The sequence below is a fragment of the Schistocerca cancellata genome, chromosome 2, assembly GCF_023864275.1.
Source record: "Schistocerca cancellata isolate TAMUIC-IGC-003103 chromosome 2, iqSchCanc2.1, whole genome shotgun sequence".
NCBI classification, from domain to species: domain Eukaryota; kingdom Metazoa; phylum Arthropoda; class Insecta; order Orthoptera; family Acrididae; genus Schistocerca; species Schistocerca cancellata.
This window is the reverse complement of record NC_064627.1, coordinates 548,323,894-548,347,721: the sequence shown is the minus strand read 5'-3', so window position 1 is coordinate 548,347,721 and position 23,828 is coordinate 548,323,894. Positions and strand designations below refer to the sequence as shown.

The window sequence follows — 23,828 nt, the reverse complement described above, 5'->3', positions numbered from 1 at the left end:
ATTTGCCTTATGAAATGTGATGTTCTAATCAGTACCAGATAATATTTAAATATGTATTTGATATTTACATATGAATTTGCTTACTTTTTCAGAGTATGTGGCATATTATTCTGCACACAGCTAAGTTGGGACCACAAGGCTTCTTCAAGGTATGTATCAGACAAGTTCCTGTGCAAGAAGGAAAACTATCTTCAATATTATGCCTGATCTATACATACTCTGCCAATATCATTATTATCTGCATAACCATTTTCCTATTATGAGTAGAGTTCTTTGATGTGGAAGTATGTTACACTAATTATGAACAGTAGAATGAGTAAAGACAAGCACTCATTATGTAGTGGAGCCATTGAGTAGTGGATAGGCATATAAGCAAGGTACATTGCAGCTCAGATTTTGAATTTTGGTTTTATGTCATGGTATACAGACACACAGATGTACACAGTTCCATTGTCCTGGCACTGTGGCTTGACCTGAACATTTTGCTATCTTCTGTGGGGCATTGAGAGAGACATGGGAGTGAGGAAGATAATGGAGAGCCAATGGCTAGGAGATGGATAGATGTTAGAGGAAGATAATAGAAACATGCTATCAGAGAAAAATCATCTTCTTGCAGGCAGGGGGACTAACATGTTGCACATGTAACTGCAGGAGATGGGATTGTGGGGGGCACTAGCTTGGAAGCCAAGGGAGTAAGAGAGCTGATGGGGGGAGGGGGAGTTCAGTGAGGAATCAGTGTGGATGAAGGCGTGTGGTCTAGGGCAAGATTATTTGGTATCTTGGAAGTTTTGTTCCTGGCATCACATTCAAAGAAGTTGCTGTGTAAGAGAGGGATGTAGCATCCATGTAATATCGTTTATGAAACAGCCCTTGAAGCATACTATGTTGTGATCTGTCAGTGAGTGGTCAGACAGTAACCATTCATATCAACGATGACGGGTCTTGTTCATATAAAAAACTATGCAATAACTGCAGTAAAGGTCATGAATAATGTGGCCGCTTTTGTAGGTGAAATTGCCTCTCACGGGATGGATGTTTCAGTGACAGGACTGGACTAGTATGTGCTTGGTGGATGCTTCAGTGAAGTCTTCTATCTGGATCTTTAATGTGAAAATAGGCCATTTGGCTACTACTTGCAAATAGGAGTGCCATAATGATAGACCATAATACTTTTGCATGTTGGATGGGTGAAAGAATACCACTACTGAAGAGGTAGGAAGTATTTTTATGAGAATATTCCTCATTTCATGGCATGAAAAGCCTGGTCATAATCTTGGTAAACAGTATGGTGGAACTGTTCCACTGATAATGTTAGGTTTGTGGAAATAGTTGAAGCACAAGAATAGGAAGATACCGCATGGAAATCACTTTTAAGATCAATTTTGAGAAGCCAGAGAGGCAGGGGGGGGGGGGGGGTGCTTCTAGAGCAGGTGAGCCATCCATGTGTAACAAGGCTCTATTGGAGTCTCTTCTCTGAAAAGGGATAACAGCTACTGAAGTGGAAATATTGTGGGTAGCTAATGCATTTTATAAAATTGGAGACTTTTTATTGTGACATCAAAGAAATTGAGTTTTGGGAAGGTGGCTCATTTAGAGGACCCTGTGAAACTGGTAAGAAGAAAGGCATTCAGAATTCGGAAATGTAAGAATCATATACTTTAGCACTGGGTTCAGATCATTAAGTCTGAATCTGAATCATATCTTTAAATGGCTAGGCCCATAACTATAGGAGATTTTCTTACTATGTTTTATGTTTTTCTCTCAGAGTAATAGTAGTTATCATGAGAACATAATTTGTCATTTGTATAAGGACTGCAGCAGTCAGCATATGATCAGCAGGATTTTGGAAATGGTACTATTTGATAGTAAAAATATTCACATGAATATGTAACTTCCTGCAAGTGTCTCATACAGTCAGACATTAGAAACAAATTGAGTTACAGTTAAAAGAAAGTTGTCTTGGATACCATGACCTTTCTTAACATGAATTATAAAATGAGTCTTGCCTCTAACAAGGTTGCGTCAAGAGTCTACAAGAGTACGTTTTCAACAGTTCTTGTTTTAATTACAATAGTCAATGACACAATAAGCACAGAGCTCCATATAAACTCCATGGTTCTTCCTTATATACTCATTAAAACATCTGTGCATTGCCTGACAGGTACGTGTCGGTGCCGTCCAAGTGCTGTGTCTACTTTCTTCCTCCGACTGATTTTAAACCTGCACGCACAAACATGTGATGCGCAGTAGGTAGGATTCTACCATCCCACACTCATATCCAGAATATCGCATGTTCGAGGCGATAGAAGGCGAGTGGTTCTAGAATTTATACAGAAATTCTTGAATCACTACAGGGTTCAAGGTGAATATCAGTATTGCAGGGCAACACAACTTACAAGTAAAATGTGTCTGCAGCTCTTGATGTCACAATAAACTGAAGTGTAATGGATCATTGTCACTTGAGCAGACATGCAGGATGCATCGCAGATGTATGCGCGAACTGTACCATAAAATCAGCGTTTTTGAAAGAGGGCGTGTTCTTGGCATGAGAGAATGTGATGCATCCATCTAGGAAACTGCTGCTTATGTGGAACTAAGTGTTTTGCGGTGCAAAGGGTGTGTGCAGAATAGTTCATGGAAGGAGAACACGACAAGTCACACCACCCAAATGGCCCCTCGAGAAGATCGACACCTCATCAGAATGGCATTTCAGGACTGATCTGTATCCTCCTCATCCCCGACACAACAGTGGAACAGTGGAAAACATCGTACACTATCAGGGGTGTCAGTCTGTCACCATTTATTACAGCATCATGTCGTCCACTGGCTTTGAGGAATGTGCAGAAACAAGCTAGATGGCAGTGGTGTATGAAATGATGGCACAGGGGGACAGGAATGACATCAGATAATGTTTTCAGATGAATCCAGGTTTTGTTTGTTTGAAAATTATGGTGCAATTTGGTTCGCTGCAGACAGGGTGAGCGGCATCACAGTGACTGCATTTGCATAACCACCACAGATGAATTTTTGAACCAGTGAATGCACGTGGATGGCTACACCCCAGGATGCCATTCGCACCTTATACGCGTTGATGTCACGATGCATGGAACAAGTTATCAGGGCTATGGTGGGCCCTCTGCCTGTTAATACTACAGGACACAAGCTGAACTGACTGAAACGCTAATAATTTCTGCAGAACATACTAATGCACATATCCTGTGAATATGAGTGTCCTATCTCCAGTCATTCAAGGTGTTTGTTTTTTCTAAACAGTAGTTTAGATAAAATAAGTTTTATGTCTGACATAAATTAAGAACAATTGCTGTTAGCCATAACATAGAAGTAATTGAATACGATGTATGAAAATATCTGTAATACGTGACTTGCAGTTGAACTTAATATCTGTGTGACCATCAAAAAATTAGAAAATTATGGCGTACTGCCATACCTGTTGATTTTCCCTAATGCTGTCAAGTGGAAAGTCAGATTCTGAGCAGTAAAAAAATCACGTGTGTAGTTTTTTATCAAATTTTGGTGACATGCCATATGCAGAGAATTAATTAATAATTTTCAAGAATATGTAATTTACATTTTCTGATGATTTTTTCCAGAATTCTTAATTATAGTGTTAACATTATCAGCTGTAGAAACTATTTTTGCTTCATGAATGTGTTGCTGAAAATTATTTATGTATATAAAGAATAAAAGTAAACTAAGTATAAGTCCCTGTGGCCAGCCAAATGTTTCTCCCCATTCTGTAGATCCTGTTTTTTATAATCAGTGCTATGTTCTGTTCATTAGGAAAAATAAAAATCTGTCACACCACCAGTACCATAACATTCACATTTCTCTAAAACAATACTATAGCTGAATAATTTAAAGACAAAAATTTGCCGTTGCTTTCTGTGAAACTTTGATAGTTGGCATAATTTAATAATGTGAAAACTAATTCAGTGCTGCACTCTTTTCCTTCAACAGGGCTACATTCTCAGATTTGTTCGTCTTGCCCCACACACAATACTGACTTTTATCTTTTTTGAGCAACTTCGTCTCAATTTCGGCAGAATTGTGCCTCCTGATAGATGATAACAACTACATTTAATGAGGTAAGTAGTGACTCATGAGTCTCAGTTAATTAAATTTTTCATTGAATTTTATCTGTTCTTTGATGGAGGTGGATTGTAATTGGAAAGTTTAGAAACAAGAGATACAGTCATGAAGCAGCAAATTTAGCTTTAAGCAAGATATTTGCACAGTCTGAGATTAATTGTCACCAGAAGTAACTTTTTCTAACTGCAGTTTTAATTATACCAACTTCAGTTTGTCCAATTATTACTCCATTTTATTGTCATCAGCTTTTAGAATATATGGTTCTTCATCTATGGTTGTACAACAATTGTCACTCAGTCTATATCTTTTAATCTTGAAATTTAGTTATGAATGCTGAAAAAAAAAAAAAAAAAAAAAAAAAACACCACTTTAGAGATATCAGGCTCATATGATCTGATCTTGGTATATAAATGATGTAAGAAGTTGTGGACATATGGTTTGTGATGATGACCACATATCTGCAATATGTTACATGTAGTTAGAACCTGGTACTGTTTGAATCATCATCATTTATGTTCATCCTAGCACCTGTGTATGTATTTTCAAAATCTATAATAAAAAGTTTTTCTTGCATTTTGTGTTTTTTCTTACATTTTAACATACACTGATGATGAGTCAAAACATTATGAATCCTGTCCATTGTGAGACTGAATGCCACCTGGTAGTGTTACAGTTATGTAATGTGATAAGACCCAGCACCTGGGAATGAACATGTCATAAATCGAAAAGCTGGTTGGCTGTTTGCTTGTTACTTTTGTGAACATTTGTGTTGAAGGGCTATGAATAGGTGACAAGGTGTTGGATGTCCACAGTTCATCAGAGAATTTGGTGGTCCGAGGCTTGCCCAATCTGTGAAGCACGGTAGATGCCAATCTGTGGCAGATATGACAATAGAGTATGGTTATGGCGCAGGCATAAATATTTCGGAGCACACTGTTCAGTGCATGTTGTTGAAAATGGAGCTCCACAGTAGACAACCCCTACATGTTCTCATGTTGAAACAACAATATCGGCAATTATGATTGCAGTGGCAAAGGGTATTGAGACTGGACAGTGGATCAATGGAAATGTGTGAAATCCAGCCAAACTGGTGCTTGAAACATGCACCATGCCACGGGCATAAGTTGATGGGGGGCAGTACTGTGCTATTGGGGACAGTCACCTGGGCTTCTAAGGAGCCTGTTGTAGAAACTGAATGCACCTTGACTGTTGTGTACTCTGTGAACATTACTGTGGGCTTCCTGCATCCCTTTGTGCTTGAAATCTTCCCTGAAAGCAATGGCATCTTCTAACAGGAAAGCTGTCCCTGTCACAAGGCCAGAATTGTACGAGGGACATGATATGAATTCAGATTAATGTCTTGGCCATCAAATCTACCTGATCTGGAAAACTGAAAAGGAATTGTTGACTCCATACCATGCAATATTGCTTCTATATTGCATTCTAAAGGTGGAGCAACAAGCTATTAAGCAATGTTCGTAATTATTTTGGCTCATTGGTGTGCTACTTCATACCATTGAGGATTCTTACATAATCATTGCTCTAGTTGCTTCCATACAATATTGTTGTTATTTTTCATCGGAGACTTTATTGGCAGTGTGTTCTTCCCACTGCTCTCTGATGGGATAGCTTGGGGTGTTACCAGATTGGGATGATGTCGAGTTTCGTAGTGGCTGTCAACGTTACAGTTGAGCACAGGATGAGCACAATGTGTGATATCAGAGCTTTTGCTTGCCGTGAGATTATTGGTGCCTGAAATGTGAGAACTCAGCTTTTGGTGTCATGCATGCATTGGGATTTTCATACACCATCATACCGAGGATGTGCTGTGAGCACAGCAATCTGGAAGAAAGAGTTGATGCCAGAGTCAACTGCACTGTGTTAAGTGTTGATGGTAGGGACTCCCATTGTATGTTGTGGATTGTAATGATGGATAGCTAGCAACAGTGCAGCAAATGACTTACCAAGTCAACAACATTAACCAGTGCACAGTCAAGCCACCTCAATGTGTGATGTACATCAAAGGGGAAAGAGGAGCTCCTCCATTGGGACCTAAAATGTGGTAAAAGATCATCTGGACAGATGAGTAGTGGTACGTAAAGGTACATCCTGATACATGGTGCAAGTATGATGAAAATGACATGAACTGTATGTATTGCTTTCCAACACTGCACTGCTCAGGCAAGTGACATCAGTGTATTTTTGTAAGGAATCACCACATCAAGTGCAATGGAGCACCTGATATGTGATATATAGTTTCTCCCTGAAGAATGATATACAGACCTACTGTCCATTCAGATGGATCTGTTTGTTCATCAACAGTGCCCCACAGGTGACTGTGTGTTCAGCATGACAGTGGCCTATAAAAAAAGGTCTGCAAAAATTAAACAAATTGTGGTGTGGTCAAAAGCTACACAAATTGACAGGTGAAAACGAATCTAAAATGTTTTGAAAAACTCTGCTCTTTCTTATGGGCCTTAAGTAGACACAAGAGAGGAGACAGTGTCAAAGACAGCAAAGAGGAAAGTATTATGTATTTAACTTCTCATTTAGTTGTGGGAAACTTAACATAATTTGTGAAACCTATAAGTAGTCCATCTTCAGCCACTTTCTTGTGCTCGGATTTCTACTGGTAGTATGTGCATCCTTGCTTTTGCTATTTGCTGACATTTATACTTCACATCCTGTCTTTCATACTATGAGGGCATGCAGAAAATGTAATGCCTCCAATTTTTTTATGTGAAAACTCTTCCAGTTTTTTCTCATGATAAATTTTTCATCAGTTGCAAATAAATTATATTATCTTTACCAGTTTTGACAAATTAATTTTTCATCTTCAGAAGCTTACTTTAGCAGATAGTCAATATCTTCGTCATAGAAGGATAATGCCATGGTATGTTCAGAAATTTACGTAATGTGTGTGATTATTTTAAACACTGTTTGTCAATCTACAATAACTGAACCACAGATTTTATCCTTCTATGAAGAAGATATTGACTGACTGCTAAACTAAGCTTCTGAAGATGATAAATTAATTTGTTGAGACCAGTAAAGATAACAACATTTATTTGTAGCTGATGACTGAAATTTATCCTGAAAAATAATACTACAGTTGCTGAAAATTACAGCCACAAATAAAATGTAAAAATAATAAAACTAACTTTTCACTAACATTATACACCTTTATTTTTCATGTCTGCATATTTATTTCTCAACATAGTCACCCTGGTGACGAACACATTTTTCCCAAGAGACTAGTTTGTTGATACTGTAACTGTAGATTGTTTTGCTTGTTGATGGAGCCACATCCTCACCTCTGGTTGCACCACTTAATCACTATCAAAGTAAAGTCCTCGAAGATGTTCTTTAAGTTTTGGAAACAGATGAAGATCAGATGGGCCCACGTACAAACAGTATGAAGGATAATCAATGACAGTGATCCTAAGGCGTCGGATTGTCACAGTGCTCTTGTGCGGTGTTGTATTGTGAGGCTGAAGGAGAAGGTGCTTCATGTGTGAGCCAACTCTTCGAATTCATGCTTTCAGTTTTCTGAGGGTCTCACAGTGCAGGTTTATAGTGTTGCCTTTAGGCATGAATTCCAAATGCACCACACCGTCAACATGCCAGAACACTGTTGTGTGGCTTTGCCTGGTGATGGCATGATCTTGAACTTTTTTGGCACCAGTGATCCTTTGTGGCAGAACTCCACTAAGGCTCTTTTCTTTTAGGTTTAAAATGGTGACCCTAGGTTTCATCATCTATCGCAGTGTTGTCAGGGAACCCATTACCCACACACTGAGAAGGCAAAAGAAATTGTTGACAGAAGTCCAGCCTCCACTGTTTGATGTCAGGGGTGAATATTTGAGACACCCACCCCACACACAGTTTTCTTTGCCACAGGTGTGCAATGATGACCTGTACACATTCTTGAGATATTCCGCACTTACCTGAGAACTGTGTCTGTGCTATCTGATGTGTTCGTAACTCGATTCGGATGAATCTTGTCGACATTTGTTCACAGCCTGCCACTCTGAGCTCCTTCAAACATGTTGAGGTTAGCACCACCATACCACTATTTCCTCCATTATGAGCATGAACCAAGTATCACACATTACAGATGATGATGCATTCAACACCATACACAGCTTTCATTTTTCTGTGCATTTCAATTGCAGATATCATTTCTGTGATTATAAACTTGGTTACAGCACACTGTTTCTTGTGCACTGACATAGTTATGTTACACATTGGCATGTTACACACTACAATTCAGAGCTCTCTAATGGCAGAGGGTTTCAACTTGCCAGGGAAGTGGGGAAATTGACTGAATAACATGTATGACATGTAATACTTCTACCATATTGATAAAATAAAATAAAAAATTTGAGGGCATTACTTTTCAGCACAACTTCATGGGCCTATATTTATTTTTGATAGTGTTTTAGTTTTTATTTTCAACTTGTTATTTTTCTTTCCTTTGATTAGATTGCTTGCTTCTCATTACAGAAAATGTTTTAGGTATCTGAGTTAGGATTGTGTGTAGAGTCTATATTTCTGATAATTTTACTAAACTTATTTCTTTCTTTGAAGTAAATATACCAGCACAGGGTGTGGCAGAAATAATCTTCACATTTGGGGATATCACTCCCACAATCAGAAACGCAACAGATTTCAGGTGAAACAAGTGATATGATATGAAAAACTGAGGCATGTGTGATGCAGTTACTTAATGACTTTCAAATGTAACACTAGTAAAATGAGAGCCAATTTTGATGACACATTGCGGAAGTCATTCATGGAAGCCGGCCATGGATTTGTGTCTCCCCCAAATGGCAACCAATTTTGGTACCACAGTTACAAAATCATGGACAGGCTCCATGAATGATTTTATGTCATTGCAGGTAGTTAAGAATGTTATCAACAGGGATTTCAAGTTGATGCCATATTTGTAGATTTCCAGAAGGCTTTCAACACTGTTCCTCTCAAGCAGCTTCTAATCAAATTGTAGGGCTATGGAGTACTTTCTCAGCAGTGTAAGGGGATCTGTGATACCATGTCAGAAAGGTCACAGTTTGCATTAATAGAGGGGAAATCATCTAGTGAAATTGAAATTATATCTGGCATTATAGGCCACCTGCTGTTCTTAATCTACATAAACAGTTTAGGAGACAATCTGAGCAGCTCTCTTAGACGGTTTGCAAATGATGCTGTCATTGAACATCTAGTAAAGTCATCAGAAAATAAGTTACAGAATGATTTAGAAAAGATATCTGCTTGGTGCAAAAAGTGGCAATTGTCCTCCAGCAATGAAAATTGTGAGGCTTTCCAGGTGAGTACTAAAGAAATTCTTTTAAATTTTGGTTTACATGAAAAGTAACACAAATTTAAAAGTTGCGTCACAATTGAATTTTGATGCACTACATTTACAAACAACTTAAATTGGAACCATCATGTAAAAAATGTTGGGGGGGGGGGGGGGGGAGGTGAACCAAAGGTTTAATTGACAGAACAATTTGAAAGTACAACATATTTTCGACTTCTTACCCTATGGTTATCTATACTTCTCTTGTGTATTGCTGTGTTGTAAGGGACCCATCCAAGATAAGATTGACAGAACATATAAAGAAGTTCAAAGTGGGCAGCTTGTTTTGTATCTTCTCAAAATAAGGGAAAGGACTTCACAAATATGATAAGCTAGTTTGGGTGCAGTTATTAATACAAAGCTGTTTTTTGTTGCTGTGAGATCTTTTCTCAAAATTTCAGTCATAAACTTACTTTTGACTTTTACCTACTTAGAGAGGAACTACCATTATGATAAAATAACAGAAATAAAAGCTCACATGAAAAATTCAGGTGCTCATCTTTTGCACTTGCCGTTTGAGAGTGAAATAGTTGGTTACGTAGTTACTTGTTCCATAGATCAAATTCGTGATAGTGTTATGATGTGGAATGTGTCAAGCTAGTAGAGTAGAGAAATATTTTGAAAGTGGTTCTATGCACTATGGCGAACTCTTAAGTGTGAATTGGAGACTAATCATTGATAGACCATGTTGATAAGGTATTGTGGGAGGGGAAAAAATTAAGTATATAATCAACTAATGATGTAAGTGTAAAAATCGAATGATAAACATTTTGCTCAAAATTGTGAGTTAGTAATAGGAAGTTTAGGCCGCAGCACTCTGTGCTTGTAAAAAAAATATGTTATTCAAGTCCACCCTGTTTGAATAGTGTTCACTGATAATCCGTTAAGAGTGTACAGTAAAACAATACTGTCCAGCCCTCAACTCCGCAACTTCATGCTTACTATCACTGGACACAGTTACCACTGGCTGATCTCCCAGATGTGCAACATAGCCATGGTCAGTTTCCTTTTCCATGTCGAGTGCACTAGAGCCATCTAATGACCTCATTACTGAAAAGAAGGTAGACTTTGAATCTTCATTCCTGTCAGTCACTCTTTTCAGAAGACATTGTATGTATTCTCTGTCTTGTGTTCTTTTGTGCTTAAATTAACTATAATGTCTTCATAATACTCATATTTGTTGTAAGTCCACTTGGTTGTGAATGCCTTTATATTTTAGTATATCTAAAAAGAAAGATGATGAGACTTACCAAACAAAAGCGCTGGCAGGTCGATAGACACACAAACAAACACAAACTTTCTTTTTAGATATATTTTTCCCACGTGGAATGTTTCCCTCTATTATACCTTTATATTTTAGTTATGATATGATCCCATTATCATCTATTAGAGTTATTCCTGTGGTTATAATTTATATCATCTTGGAATGATTACTTGAATTATCTTGCAAGATTAAAAATGAATGTTTTATATTCTCTGTCTTCTTTATGTGAAAGGGTGATACAGCCCTACTTTTTGAAGTTACACACTTTTTACATCATTGTTTGAGGTTTAAGCAACTTGTAACTAAGTTTATTTTCTTTGTGACTTGTTTGTAAATTATATATGCTTAAAGTTTGATTTTAGTTTCCTGTATTCTGATTCTCAATGATTCAGTTATTGAGCTCTTTGTTCTCTTTTTCACCCATTTCTTCAGGTTCTGCAAAAGGATTGTAGTTGTAGACATTTCTTCATCTGGGAGAAGCCCTAGCACACTAATGGTATGAAGCAGCATTTGTAGAGTATTTCATTTGCTTGTGTGACTGTGATGACGTGATTTATAGTTTGGATAAATTACTAAACAAGGCTTGTGAATTTATCTAGTGTATGAAATTGATGATAAATGTAGCAGTAAAAATACTATTAGTTTGAAGTATAATGTGTTTTATTTGATTAAATTCATTGCAGCAGTTCCTAATGAGGGCCATATTTTGATATCCACACTTGCACTTTTGTATGACTCACATGGGATTAACTGTTTGCAATAGAGTTGTATACTGATTTCAATATGACTTAAGTAAAATAAAAATTTGAAGCATCTACTGATTGACATCCCAAGCACCTACTAAAAGTTTTGCATTTTTATAATGTTGTTGTGCCTGACATATGATGAGATTCATTTTATTTTGTGTTCTGTTGATGGTAAGGCAATAAAAAACAGGTTGTTAGTTCCTTTCTTATATAATGAAGGAAGAGGAAGTTTAGGAGCTTATCAAAGGAAGCAACCACTCACTAATTTGAAGTAATGTAAAGGAAACATAAAAAGTGAAGCCAATATGCTGATATTAGGCTATGAACGCATTTGTATCTGTCTGTTTCACATAAAAAAGCATTTTACTCAAAATGTGAAGTTTTCACTTTCTATTTAGATGGTGCATAATTACTTTTAGTTTGAACAGTTTTTCCTATTCATTAGATTTGAGTGTCTTTTGATTTTTTATGTTATGTTTTGCTATAGAATAATGAAATTATGAGTATAGTGGACATTGTGTTTTCCTTCTGAGCAAGAATCACACTTAAAATTGTTACTTTGTATAAATTACTACTCATATTATTCTGATTGTTGATGTCTTGACACTTGAGTAAATACATGATATTGTATTGTTGACCCTTAAATGTTTCATAATTGATTTAGGACTATAAGAATCCAAAACAATCATTGTTTTAACATGTTTTATTTGTGGGCAATGTCTTTGTCTAATACAATGGTAAAAATGACAAATGGCCTCTATTCCTCTGTTAATGTTACTACACTGATAATGCGAGTTCCTCTGAAGTCTATTGCTGATCATTTAATGTGTACTTGCTTAGTGGTATATTTGTTAATACATAAATAAAGAATATTCTAAGCAGATGCTACAGTCAGTATAACTTTTTTAATTTTATAAGTGGAGATTGTCAGTATATAATGCATGTATTACAGAAGATATTACCTGATGTAAAAAAAAAAAAAAAAAAAAAAAAAAAAAAAAAAAAAATTGGAATATTTCCTTTAGCAATTTTCATACTACTGATTCAGCCAAAGTAATGACAATATTAATAGTAGTGACATGTTACCAAAATTAAAACAAAAGTATTTACTTTTTTGCATTGTAAGAGCAGTATCTATTTATCAGCTGCTGAAATGTTATCAATGGTTGCTGGATAAGCACACAAACACAATTTTTGAAATTTTAAAAACTCTTGCATCATAAAGAACATAATAAAGAAAGGAACATTAATAATCTTACAAGAAAGAAAATGCTGGACATACAGATGCTGATCAGAAGTACAAGTCACAACATACCATAAATAAGATATTCAAAATAATTCAGAAGCAAGAAGGGATCAGTAGATGAAACTATAGTATCAGAGTTCTAATACCACCAAGATGTTGGTAACAGATGAGAAATAGACCAAAACTAAAATCAAAAGAGATCAGTGAGTGCAAATGAAAACAGTGCTAAATAAAGGGGGGACAAATGTGAATGTGATCAGAAGTGAGAAGCAAAATGCAATAAAATATGTATAAAAACAAAGAAACTAATAATAAAACATTAGACGAGACAGTCACAGTTAGCACGGTGAAGAAATAAAAGTAATTAAGAATTTATATATGAAAGGGGTGGATGAGATGTAGGAAATACCAGTAGTAAAGAGACTGGTGTAAACTGCAACAAACTGAATAATGAGAACCAGATACATTGCCCCTTCTGCTCCTCTGATTTTAAAAGGCCAATAGGAAAGAGACTGGTGTAAACTGCAACAAGCTGAATAATGAGAACCAGATACATTGCCCCTTCTGATCCCCTGATTTTACAAGGCCTATTATTGAGAACAGTCTTCCAAATGATTTGAGGAACATAGTAAGAAGACATGTCGCACTTATACATATATGTAACTTGCCAATACTTTTCACTTTTTTAAACTAGAAAGGTGTCACTTGCAATTGTTTTCAAATGGTTTATCTAATTGGTGTAACTGCAGTCTTGTAGTTTACTTTCAAATCTCTTCTTGTCAGTGCCAGGAACATGCAAGGAAGAAGTGAAATACATGGAATTGGGTTACCATTATAGTGTTGAAATTCAAAGCCAGAACTGTACATATCTTCCATGTATTACATTTTCCACTTTGATTCCCATTGTTTATGTAAAATTCATTGAATTATCTTGCGCTTGAATGATTTCATATTTTCAGTTCAAACAATTTCTACAATTGTCTCTCTATAAGCTCTGTACGAAAAGAGCTCCATCTTGGAACTGCTCGCACTGAGCTCTACTTAAGAACTGCAGCTTTACATGCATGTGTCTGGCAGTGTTGCTGCGAGAACAAAGAAAATAAATAAGTCACGTAACGTACTATTATTGTAGCAATTAATTTTCATTTATTGTTTTAAAACAAATATTTTTGGTTGAGTCTTTTTGTCCTATAATTTGACTAACCTCATAATGTCCTAATCGTTCTCTATTTCTATATAATAATGGAAAAATTCTAATTAAATATTTTATGTCACTCACAGATTAGCTGACTCCTGTTGATTAGCAAATGACAGCAATTTTCCACAGAAAGTTATTTCATTTGTAAAAGATAAGTTTCTCCGGATTATCATAAAGGATGAGTTAATTTCATTAAGTTATGTGTGCAGTACAATACATGATCTAAATATTATACACACATCAAAAAAAGTTGTGCATCACCCCGTTCCCAGAACTCCTGAAGATAGATGTTGACTGTTCAGAGATTCCACTAAACCTGCCCAAAGATGTAAACAATCATGCATGAGCAGTGCCTATGAGACAGAGGGGGTCCAACAGCCAGTCAGTTCCAGTCATTCCACCAGGAAGGGGGAAGACAGCTCATGTTGCCTGTATTTCAACCATGCCTAGACCGTCAATACCGCAGTTCGATAGCATCTGCATTGTTACTTTTTGCCAGGAAGGGCTCTCGACAAGGGAAGTGTCCAGGTGTCTCAGAGTGACGTGGATGATATACAGAGAGACAGGAACTCCTGAATATGACATGCCTCGCTCAGGCTGCCCAAGGGCTACTACTGCAGTGGATGACCACTACCTATGGATTATGGTTCAGATGAGCCCTGTCAGCAATGCCACCATGTTGAATAATGATTTTCGTGCCGCCACAGGAAGTTGTGTTAAGAATCAAACTGTGTGCAATATGCTGCATGATGCACATCTTCACTCCCGACATCCATGGCGAGGTCCATCTTTGCAACCACAACACCATGCACAGCGGTACAGATGGGCCCAACAACATGCCGAATAGACTGCTCAGGATTGGCATCACATTTTCTTCACCAATGAGTGTTGCATATGCCTTTAACCACGCAATCATTGGAGATGTGTTTGGAGGCAACGTGGTCAGGCTGAACGCCTTAGACACACTGCAAGTGCAAGATGGTGGAGGTTCACTGCTGTTTTGGGGTGGCATTATGTGGGGTCGACGTACGCTGCTGGTTGTCGTGGAAGGAACTGTAATGGCTGTACAATACGTGAATGCCATCCTCTGACTGATAGTGCAACCATATCGGCAGCATATTGGTGAGGCATTTGTCTTCATGGATGACAATTCGCGCCCCCATCGTGCACATCTTGTGAATGACTTCCTTCAGGACAACATCACTCGAGTAGAGGGCCAGCTTGTTCTGCAGACATGAACCCTATTGAACATGTCTGGGATAGATTGAAAAGGGCTGTGTATGGATGACGTGATCCAACAACCACTCATGGATCTATGCCGAATCGCCGTTGAGGAGTGGGGCAATCTGGACCAACAGTGCCTTAATGAACTCGTGTGTAGTATGCCACAACAAATACAGGCATTCATCAGTGCAAGAGGACGTGCTACTGGGTATTAGAGGTACTGGTGTGTACAGAAATTTGGACCACCACCTCTGAAGGTCACGCTGTATGGTGGTACAACATGCAATGTGTTGTTTTCATGAGCAATAAAAAGGGTGTAAATGATGTTTATGTTGATCTCTATTCCAATTTTCTGTACAAACTCTGGAACTCTTGGAACTTCGAACTGTTGGAACTGAGGTGTTGCAACACTTTTTGTCATATGTGTATGTAATTTAGACTGCCATCATTCCAAAAATCACACAAATGTCATCAAAACATTTATACCTTTTAATGAAACAAATACTAACAAAGAGATAGAGGGGCTGGCCAGTACTTACCTCAGCTCAGTACAGCCGATAGATACACATAAAACAGAACCGAAAATTTACGTTCCTAGCTTTCGGAACAAATGTTCCTTCATCGGGGAGGAGAGAGGGGAAAGAAAGGGAAGAAGGGAAAGGAGATTCAGTTACTCACAACCCAGGTTATGAAGCAACAGGGAAAGGAAAATAGGGAGGGTAGCAGGGATGGAGGCATGGTTGTCAGAGGGAAGCCAAAGATATTCTACTGTAAGTACTGTGCTAGCTTCAAACGAAAGAGGATGCATACAGAAGTAAAGAGGTATATAGTATAAACACAACTATGTAGGATGAAAAGATGCGTGAATGGCTAAGAGGATAGGGAAAGAGGAGAAGACTGAAGAGTAAATGGGAGTGAGGTTGTTTAACGTAGGTTCAGTCCAGGGGGATGGCGGGATGAAAGGATGTGTTGGAGTGCAAGTTCCCATCTCCGCAGTTCAGAGGGACTGGTGTTGGGTGGGAGAAGCCAAATGGCACATACGGTGTAGCAGGTTCCTAGGTCCCTATAATTATGCTGGAGGGCATGCTCCGCTACTGGGTGTTGGGCATCTCCTAGGCGGACAGTTCGTCTGTGTCCTCCGCCATCCCCCTGGACTGAACCTACGTTAAACAACCTCACTCCCATTTACTCTTCAGTCTTATTCTCTTTCCCTTTCCTCTTTAGCCATTCACGCATCTTTTCATCCTACATAGTTGTTTTTATCTTTAGACTATATACCTCTTTACTTCTGTATGCATCCTCTTTGGTTTGAAGCTGGCACAGTACTTACAGTAGAATATCTTTGGCTTCCCTCTGACAACCATGCCTCCATCCCTGCTACCCTCCCTATTTTCCTTTCCCTGTTGCTTCATAACCTGGGTTGTGAGTAACTGAATCTCCTTTCCCTTCTTCCCTTTCTTTCCCCTCTCTCCTCCCCGATGAAGGAACATTTGTTCCGAAAGCTAGGAACGTAAATTTTCGGTTCTGTTTTATGTGTATCTATTGGCTGTACTGAGCTGAGGTAAGTACTGGCCAGCCCCTCTATCTCTTTGTTAGTATTTGTTTCACATCTTTATATGAGATTTTCCATTAATCATTTAGATACCTTTTAATGACTTACACAATACTCTAAATCCCAACCTACAACCTTTACTATACTCTTATTGAAGTGGCTATTAATTGCACAAGAGTGAACACCATTTGCTATTCTGTATAAGCCTATAGAACTCTGTTCTCTGGGAAGAAGTGGTTTGATTATGTTCATATCTGTATTATGTTTGATGCAGAATATCATATACAGAATATTATTGAACTAATTGAAATTATATTCTGAGAACAGTTATCGCAGTAAGATGTTTATAATGTTGTAAATTACTTGATGCTTTTGCCGAAGTTGCCTCACTACTTCCACATATATTATCAACCAACTTTTTTAACTTGTGAGCATCTTGCAGGCCAATTAATCAATCTTCTTCCTTGTCATCATTCATTGCTACAAGCACAGGGACTCAATAAACATAATAAGGCAATGCCAGATCTGTTTGTTCATCAATATCTAGCTACACTAGAACTACTTTTACCTTTATCTCAGCAATGACTGATCAATACAGGGTAGTAACATTCACAAGGGTTACACAATGCTGCAAAGAAATCTACAATAGTAGGAACTTCACTATTCTTCAGTGTTTCATTGAAAACACTTACATCTTACATTTTAAAAGGATTAAAATTCTTGCAACTGTCTGATACTTTTTTCACAAGTATTGCTTTGGTACCAAACACAGTAAAACTCTCTTTCAATATGAGCCTCAGTAATGTAGAAATATTAATCAAATCACAATGCTTGATGTCAACATTTTTGTCCACCCGACCTTTCCTCCAATCCACTATAATGTTTACTAACTGGTACACTTAATTATATTACATGTTACTTTCCATAGAGTTCTGATATAGGATATTGGTCATTGGCAATATAGACAGCTCTTCATTCTAACTTGCACCTTATAAATGACCATGGCAGTAAAAAATATGGCACACCTCAGGGTACATATGTATTTCTGCTACGAGAAGCTGCATGAGTATGCATGTAAACATTTGTTTCTGGCAATAGAGCTGCGTAATACGTGATGCTGATTAAGACATATCATATAGTATAAAAACAATATTACACTGTTTAGCATTTGCACTTGTGTGACAATGCTGTTACTCAACAATATCAGCATGGATACTTCACAGATGGCTCGATAACAACCGGGGAACAGAACCCCATGCGAGGAAACAAAAACTCATCATGTGGGTCAGTCTATGAGAAGCAGAAAGTCCAGTCCCTCATAGAGGCATGCATGGGTATAACACAGCATACAACTCACGTGATCAGCTGTGGACTGAGCACTCAGCAATAACACTCAGAACAATGTGCAGGGTGAGGTCCACTGTAGTTGAACTCACCATAAGCACTGGCCTATTCATCTTATTACCACCTGCAGGGAAACATCTCTGTCAGCGGGCTGCCCATGCTACATGTCACATGTGTGCTCCATGGCAGGTTTCTGCACTATTCCGTGGTGCTACCCAGGCCATCTCATCTGCCTCCAACGCGATGCCTACTGATGGGGATACTAAATCCTTTCCCCTCCTGAGAAGCCACATAGAGCTGAAAATGGGCAGGTTTGTGCTGCAATCATAGAGGCTGCCAGAGAACCCGGCAGTGGATCAACCATAAAAAGAGGCAAAGCCAGCACCACTGGTTCCATATTAAGGGTGCAGAGGCTGAAGCTCCAGGGGTCCACCAGCAGCATTGGAGGTGCGGCCACCTGCAGCAACGTGGTGGTAAGGAGGCAAAGAAGGGGGAGGAGGATGGATCAGAATGCATGAGCTAAACATCCGGAGGCACAGGTGGAAGCCTCATTGGGGCCTGAGGCTGCATGCATTGGGAGGACAGAGGAGGGTGTGGCAATGGGGAAGCATGCTATAAGTGGGAGCCCACACCCAAAACAACAGCGTTGACCAACCCTGCCACCTGATGGACCAGAAGACTGTGGTGATGATGTCTCAAAAAGATGTGGGTGCAACTGATTTGCATGAGGTGTCAGCTGCTCCCTGCTGAAGTCCACCTCAAACAACTGTCAACCTTTGTGAAAAGCTGGCAGCCACCCATGCAACTGTCTGAAGGACTGGGCCCAAACAGCAGCTCAGGAGGAAAACACGGTGGGGTAGGGTTGGTCCATGGCATGTGACTCAGGATCCAACAAATAACAAATCCAGGAGCCCCTCTCCCCCAATGACTCCCAGAAAAATGTTCTGTTGGGTTGCATCCATCAACCAGTGTCACCTGGTACCTGATACACAGGCAGAAAACTTGACATTGCATCTTTGCGAGAAGAGGCACACACTGATGTATTCATTCTGATCTTGAATGTACGCACAAAGCACTCCACCTCTGTGGTAGAAGCTGGTTGAAATGGGACAGTAGTCAGATGACAGATAACATTACAAATGAAAAAGTCTCGCAACACAGATTTCCTACTGTTATTCAACACAATGGTCTTGGAGGTTCCTCAGTCTTAAAAATAACTGACAGGGGCAGGCAGCAACATAGAGGACAGCTTGGCTATGTATTGGAAATTAGACAACATGTTGATTGCCAACAACCATATGCTGCCCAAAAACATACTTCTGAAACATGCATCCTGCCCCAAGGGTGCTCCAGGACTGGCCAAGGAGAAAACTGGTGCAATGGTGCAACCTAGTTCTGTGCCAGATGTCAGATGTTCGATGTCATGATTGGTTGCAGGCCAGCAGACATGACATCACGCCAATGCCTTCGTGCGAGTCCTACACCAGTGCGAGGCATACAGCAACTGGAGTATGTGTGGGGGCAACATTGGGAATGACTACTCAACAGCATAGTTCCTCTGTGGCAAGCAGGAGAACCCCTCAGACAGTGTAGAGTCGACCAGGTAGGAGAAAAACCCTACACCAAGCTAAGTCCATACCTGAAGAGACATGCTCTGGTAAACCATCTGGACCACCAAAACAATTTTTCAGTTTCCTGCAAGGCAGCATCCAACGCAAACATGAGAGGCTCCTGTCAATCAAACTCTAGATCGGGCCCCACTGGTAGCCACTATAGTTCATCAGCATTGGCTTGCTGGCCGGTGGAGCAATAACGAGTGTCTTAGCAACAGTTACCGAGAAAGACACCACACGTCTGCAGTTGGCGGACAGTCCTATTAGGCAAAAGGAAACCAGTGGCTTGTCGTCGGTGATGAGGAGGAACCTCGCTCCATACAAGGAAACATGAAACTTTTTAACTCCTAAAATAATAGCTAGCACCTCCTTTTCCTCTTTTGAATAATTGCACTGTGTGGCAAAAAGCACCTTCAATGTGTAGGTGATAAGCTGTTCATTGCCATCCGGGGTCCAACAGGACGGGACTGCACCAATGTCATACTGGGACATGCCAGAGGCCAGAGTTAAAGGTTTATGAGGTGTAAAAGAAGCCAGAGCAGAGCACAAACATTCCTTGAAGGACTGAGAATCTCATTGGCACCACGTGTCAGACAAACTAAATGCTCTGCTGGTGAAGATGGTTAACAAGATGTAACATATGCATGGCGTGAGGGGGGGGGGGGGGGGGAATAATACAAACTGTTACCCAAAAAAGACTGGACCCCATTCATGTTCTTGGGCACTGGCAGTTTGGTTATAGCTTTGATGTGGTCGTCCTCTGGGATGAAGCCATCTTTGCTAAGCGTGTCAAAAAAACCACCTATGGGTAAAAAAAATGCAACAAAGGCCATTCTCCAGGATGTGTTGGAAAACTGACTGAAGGTTTCGTAAATGCTCCTCTCTGGTAAGGCGCATTATCCAGATATCATCAAGATAATTCATGCAACAGGAGTGTCCTGAATCAACTACTCCAAATACCATTGATAAATTCCTGGAACAGACACATAAGGCAAGTGATTAAGCTGGTAAAGCCAAAAGTGGAGTGTAGATGGCCAAAAAAGTTTGACAGACTGTGTCCAGTGGCAACTGCAGGTAGGTGTGGAAGTTGATGCATGAAAAATACTTGCCCCTTACAAATTTCCAACAGCTTTTCTGGCATGGAATTAGATACAAATCTGTGATATACTACTTGCTGACCATCTGTTTAAAATTGCCACAAAGGGTGTGAGGTGGGGATGACAAAATTTATGTACCGGCAGTGGCTTAAAAGAAACGTGCCTCAAAATTTTCAGCCTGGCCTAAACTGTTCTTAAACTATGGGCTGTATGACCACAGTATGAAGTCCAAAGCATGAAAATGAATGGACTGAAACACTTAATGCACTTCATCAACAATCTGGGAGCTGAAACCGGACAAGACGTCTAGTTCAAAAATATTTTGAGCCAACAGTGAATTGGCTGCTAACATTGTAAGTTCCTGTTCTACATTCTTATAATGTTTAGAGACAGAGAATTGCGCTGCAAAGGAATGCACAACCTGACTCAGTGGCTGGTGCAACCCTGAGCATCACAAGAGCCTGTACATTTCTAAATTAATGAGCCTAATCATTGCCCCTGTGTTGACTTGAAATTTGACCAGCTGCCCCTCCACAAACAATATCAGCAAAATCCACTGGGGCAACTGGGACAGCTCCACACTCCATCAAGCTCTTTTGACTGTCACAAACAGTTGCCAAATGGCAGATCCAACAGCATACCCCACATGTTTCAGGCAGTCTTCACGAATATGCAACAGATGACAATCAGAACAGGAGTCCAGGCTCACAGAACAACCAGAAGAAGGTAGAATGATGCTGAGGACATGACAATCACTGCAGGTGGGAATTACGATGCTGCAACTGACGTGAAGATGCTGAGCCCAGCGCAGGTGACGATGGACAGCATCGCAACACCACTGTGCTGGAATTGTAAATGGTTTAATTACACAGTGACTCGGTGGGAGGCAAGGTGACCTAGGGTTCCCCTGTGCAGCACTGGGAACTGTCTACCATGCATGCCTAATTGAACCACCTGCTAATTATCAGCTGCTGCCATCTGCTCATACGAGTCAGCTGTCTATGAACATCATCGAAAGAAAGGTTGGCCAGGGTCAATGCTCTAGTCTGAGCCTCAGGATCAGGCACTAACTGTACAGTTGGATTCCAAATTAGAGAGTCTGCGTAAGAGGCAGTACATTTGGGACACTCAAAATGACAATTTGCAAGAGACCATACAAATTGGCGATCCATAAGCAGATGACTGCCTAGGGTGCTTGTGGTGCTGGTTAAACTGTAACTCTGCTGCCATCACATAGCCTTGGTGTCTGAAATACTGTGTCAGCAACTGACAAAGCTCATCACAGGGAATTTCATGGACTCAATGGAGGAGTGCACATTTTTGACAACTTTTTATAAATCTGTGCTGCTGGACAACAATAAGGCGGCTTTATCAGCTGAATTGACAATACACTTTACCTAGTGTTGCAGCAAGAACTGACACAGGTAATTCTACTATCTTTCCATAGATTGTTCGAATCTGGCAAACAATTTCAGGGGTGGAGAACTAAACTGCACGATGGGCACATGGCCCACAGCTGGCGGGGAAGGGCATGAAGGAACTGTGCATTCTGGTTCATCAGCACCTACATCTGCTCCTGTTGCTGCTGTTCCTTTTGTAGGGGCAACTGTTCTTGCCAGCATTACAGAAATTCTGGATCCATGGTGGCCCAAAATTAACACTAGGAAAAGGGAAATAAAAAATTGGATTGTTGCACATGTAAGAACATGCTTCATCGCAACTTTAGTATTTGCACTGGCATGACAATGTTGCTGTTTTACGATGTTGTCATGGGAACTTCTTGGGCCAGTGGGGTTTGATAATAACCAGGGAACAGAACCCTGTGAGAAAAAACAAAAACTTGCTGTGTTTGAGTCAGCCTGCGGGAAGCTGAAAGTCGGAACCCTCATGGAGATGCACACAGTGATAAATCAGCAGCCGGCTGGTACAGGTGGCTTGTCAGCTCAGCAACAACACTCGATATGATATGCAAGGTGAGATCTACTGTAGTTGAAATCGGCACAAGCACTGGCCTGCTCGGCTTACTGACTACCACATGTAAACATCTACACCAGCAGTCTGCACATATTACATGCTGCATGCACCCTGAACAGCAGATTTCTGCACTATTCTGTGATGCTACCCAGGCCAGCTCATCTACCTCCATCACAATGTCCACTGGTGGGGACACTAAACACTGAATAAAAATATTTATTCAGTGTCAGCCACTGTTGTTTAGTTGATGATAGTTATGATAACTTAATTACCTTGGGGTTGAAGCTCTTTTCTTCCATGTTTGCTTTAACAATACGTATGTTTTTGGACAGGGTCTGCCTTTAGCAAAACGCAATTTTGTTTTGTAACCCAAACATGTTTCACTGCAGTTGCATCATCTTCAGTGGGCTTTTATTTGTTATCTTTTAAAGATGAAGAATGTTCTTTACTGCTTGTATACATGTAATCATTAGTTTTTAAATCGTAATTACAGTTTCAGGCATAGAAATAACAATTTTTCAAATCGTAATTTTGGCTTAAACAATTTATCTACTTTAAGGTGTAAGTGGTTGCAGATGACAAACTGTGGAACAAAACAGTCACTGTAGAAAAACAACACACCAGAAACACAACAAACCATGTATGAATTCAAAATTTATGTGTTTTTTGAAATATCTGTAATTACGATTTAAAAACTAATAGTTACATGTATACAAACAGTAAAGAACATTCTTTATCTTTAACAGATGAAAAACAAAAGCCCACTGAAGATGCTGCAATTGCATTGAAACATGTTTAGGTTAAAAAACAAAATTGTGTTTTGCTAAATGTGGACCCTATCCAAAAACATATGTAGGGTAACTTATTTCCATTATTTTGTAGCCATATGCCACTTTCCATCATCCAGAGTAGTTTTGAAAAGATCTTCAAACAATAGTTGTCAGTGAATGACTATGTTTGCAGGTATGAGCTGATCTATGCGTTATTTCCTTGTTACACATGGACGTAAGCACATTTTGCTGTACATCAGTACGTGGAACATCTTCACAGTGTGGTGTATACTTGGAAACAAGTATTTAAATGAAGAAGCTAAATGAT

General features: G+C 39.4%; 1 protein-coding gene across 1 annotated transcript in view; it reads left to right on the top strand.

Annotated features, from left to right (window-relative positions):
* Positions 1 to 11,551, top strand: part of LOC126162130 (mitochondrial dicarboxylate carrier-like) — a 70,318-nt gene extending 58,767 nt beyond the window's left edge. The window contains exons 7-9 of the mRNA XM_049918424.1: positions 93 to 149; positions 3,979 to 4,106; positions 11,169 to 11,551. Coding sequence (XP_049774381.1) covers positions 93 to 149; positions 3,979 to 4,086 — 165 coding nt within the window. The 3' untranslated portion in view covers positions 4,087 to 4,106; positions 11,169 to 11,551. The remainder of the gene's footprint in view (positions 1 to 92; positions 150 to 3,978; positions 4,107 to 11,168) is intronic.
* Positions 11,552 to 23,828: the final 12,277 nt, after the last annotated feature.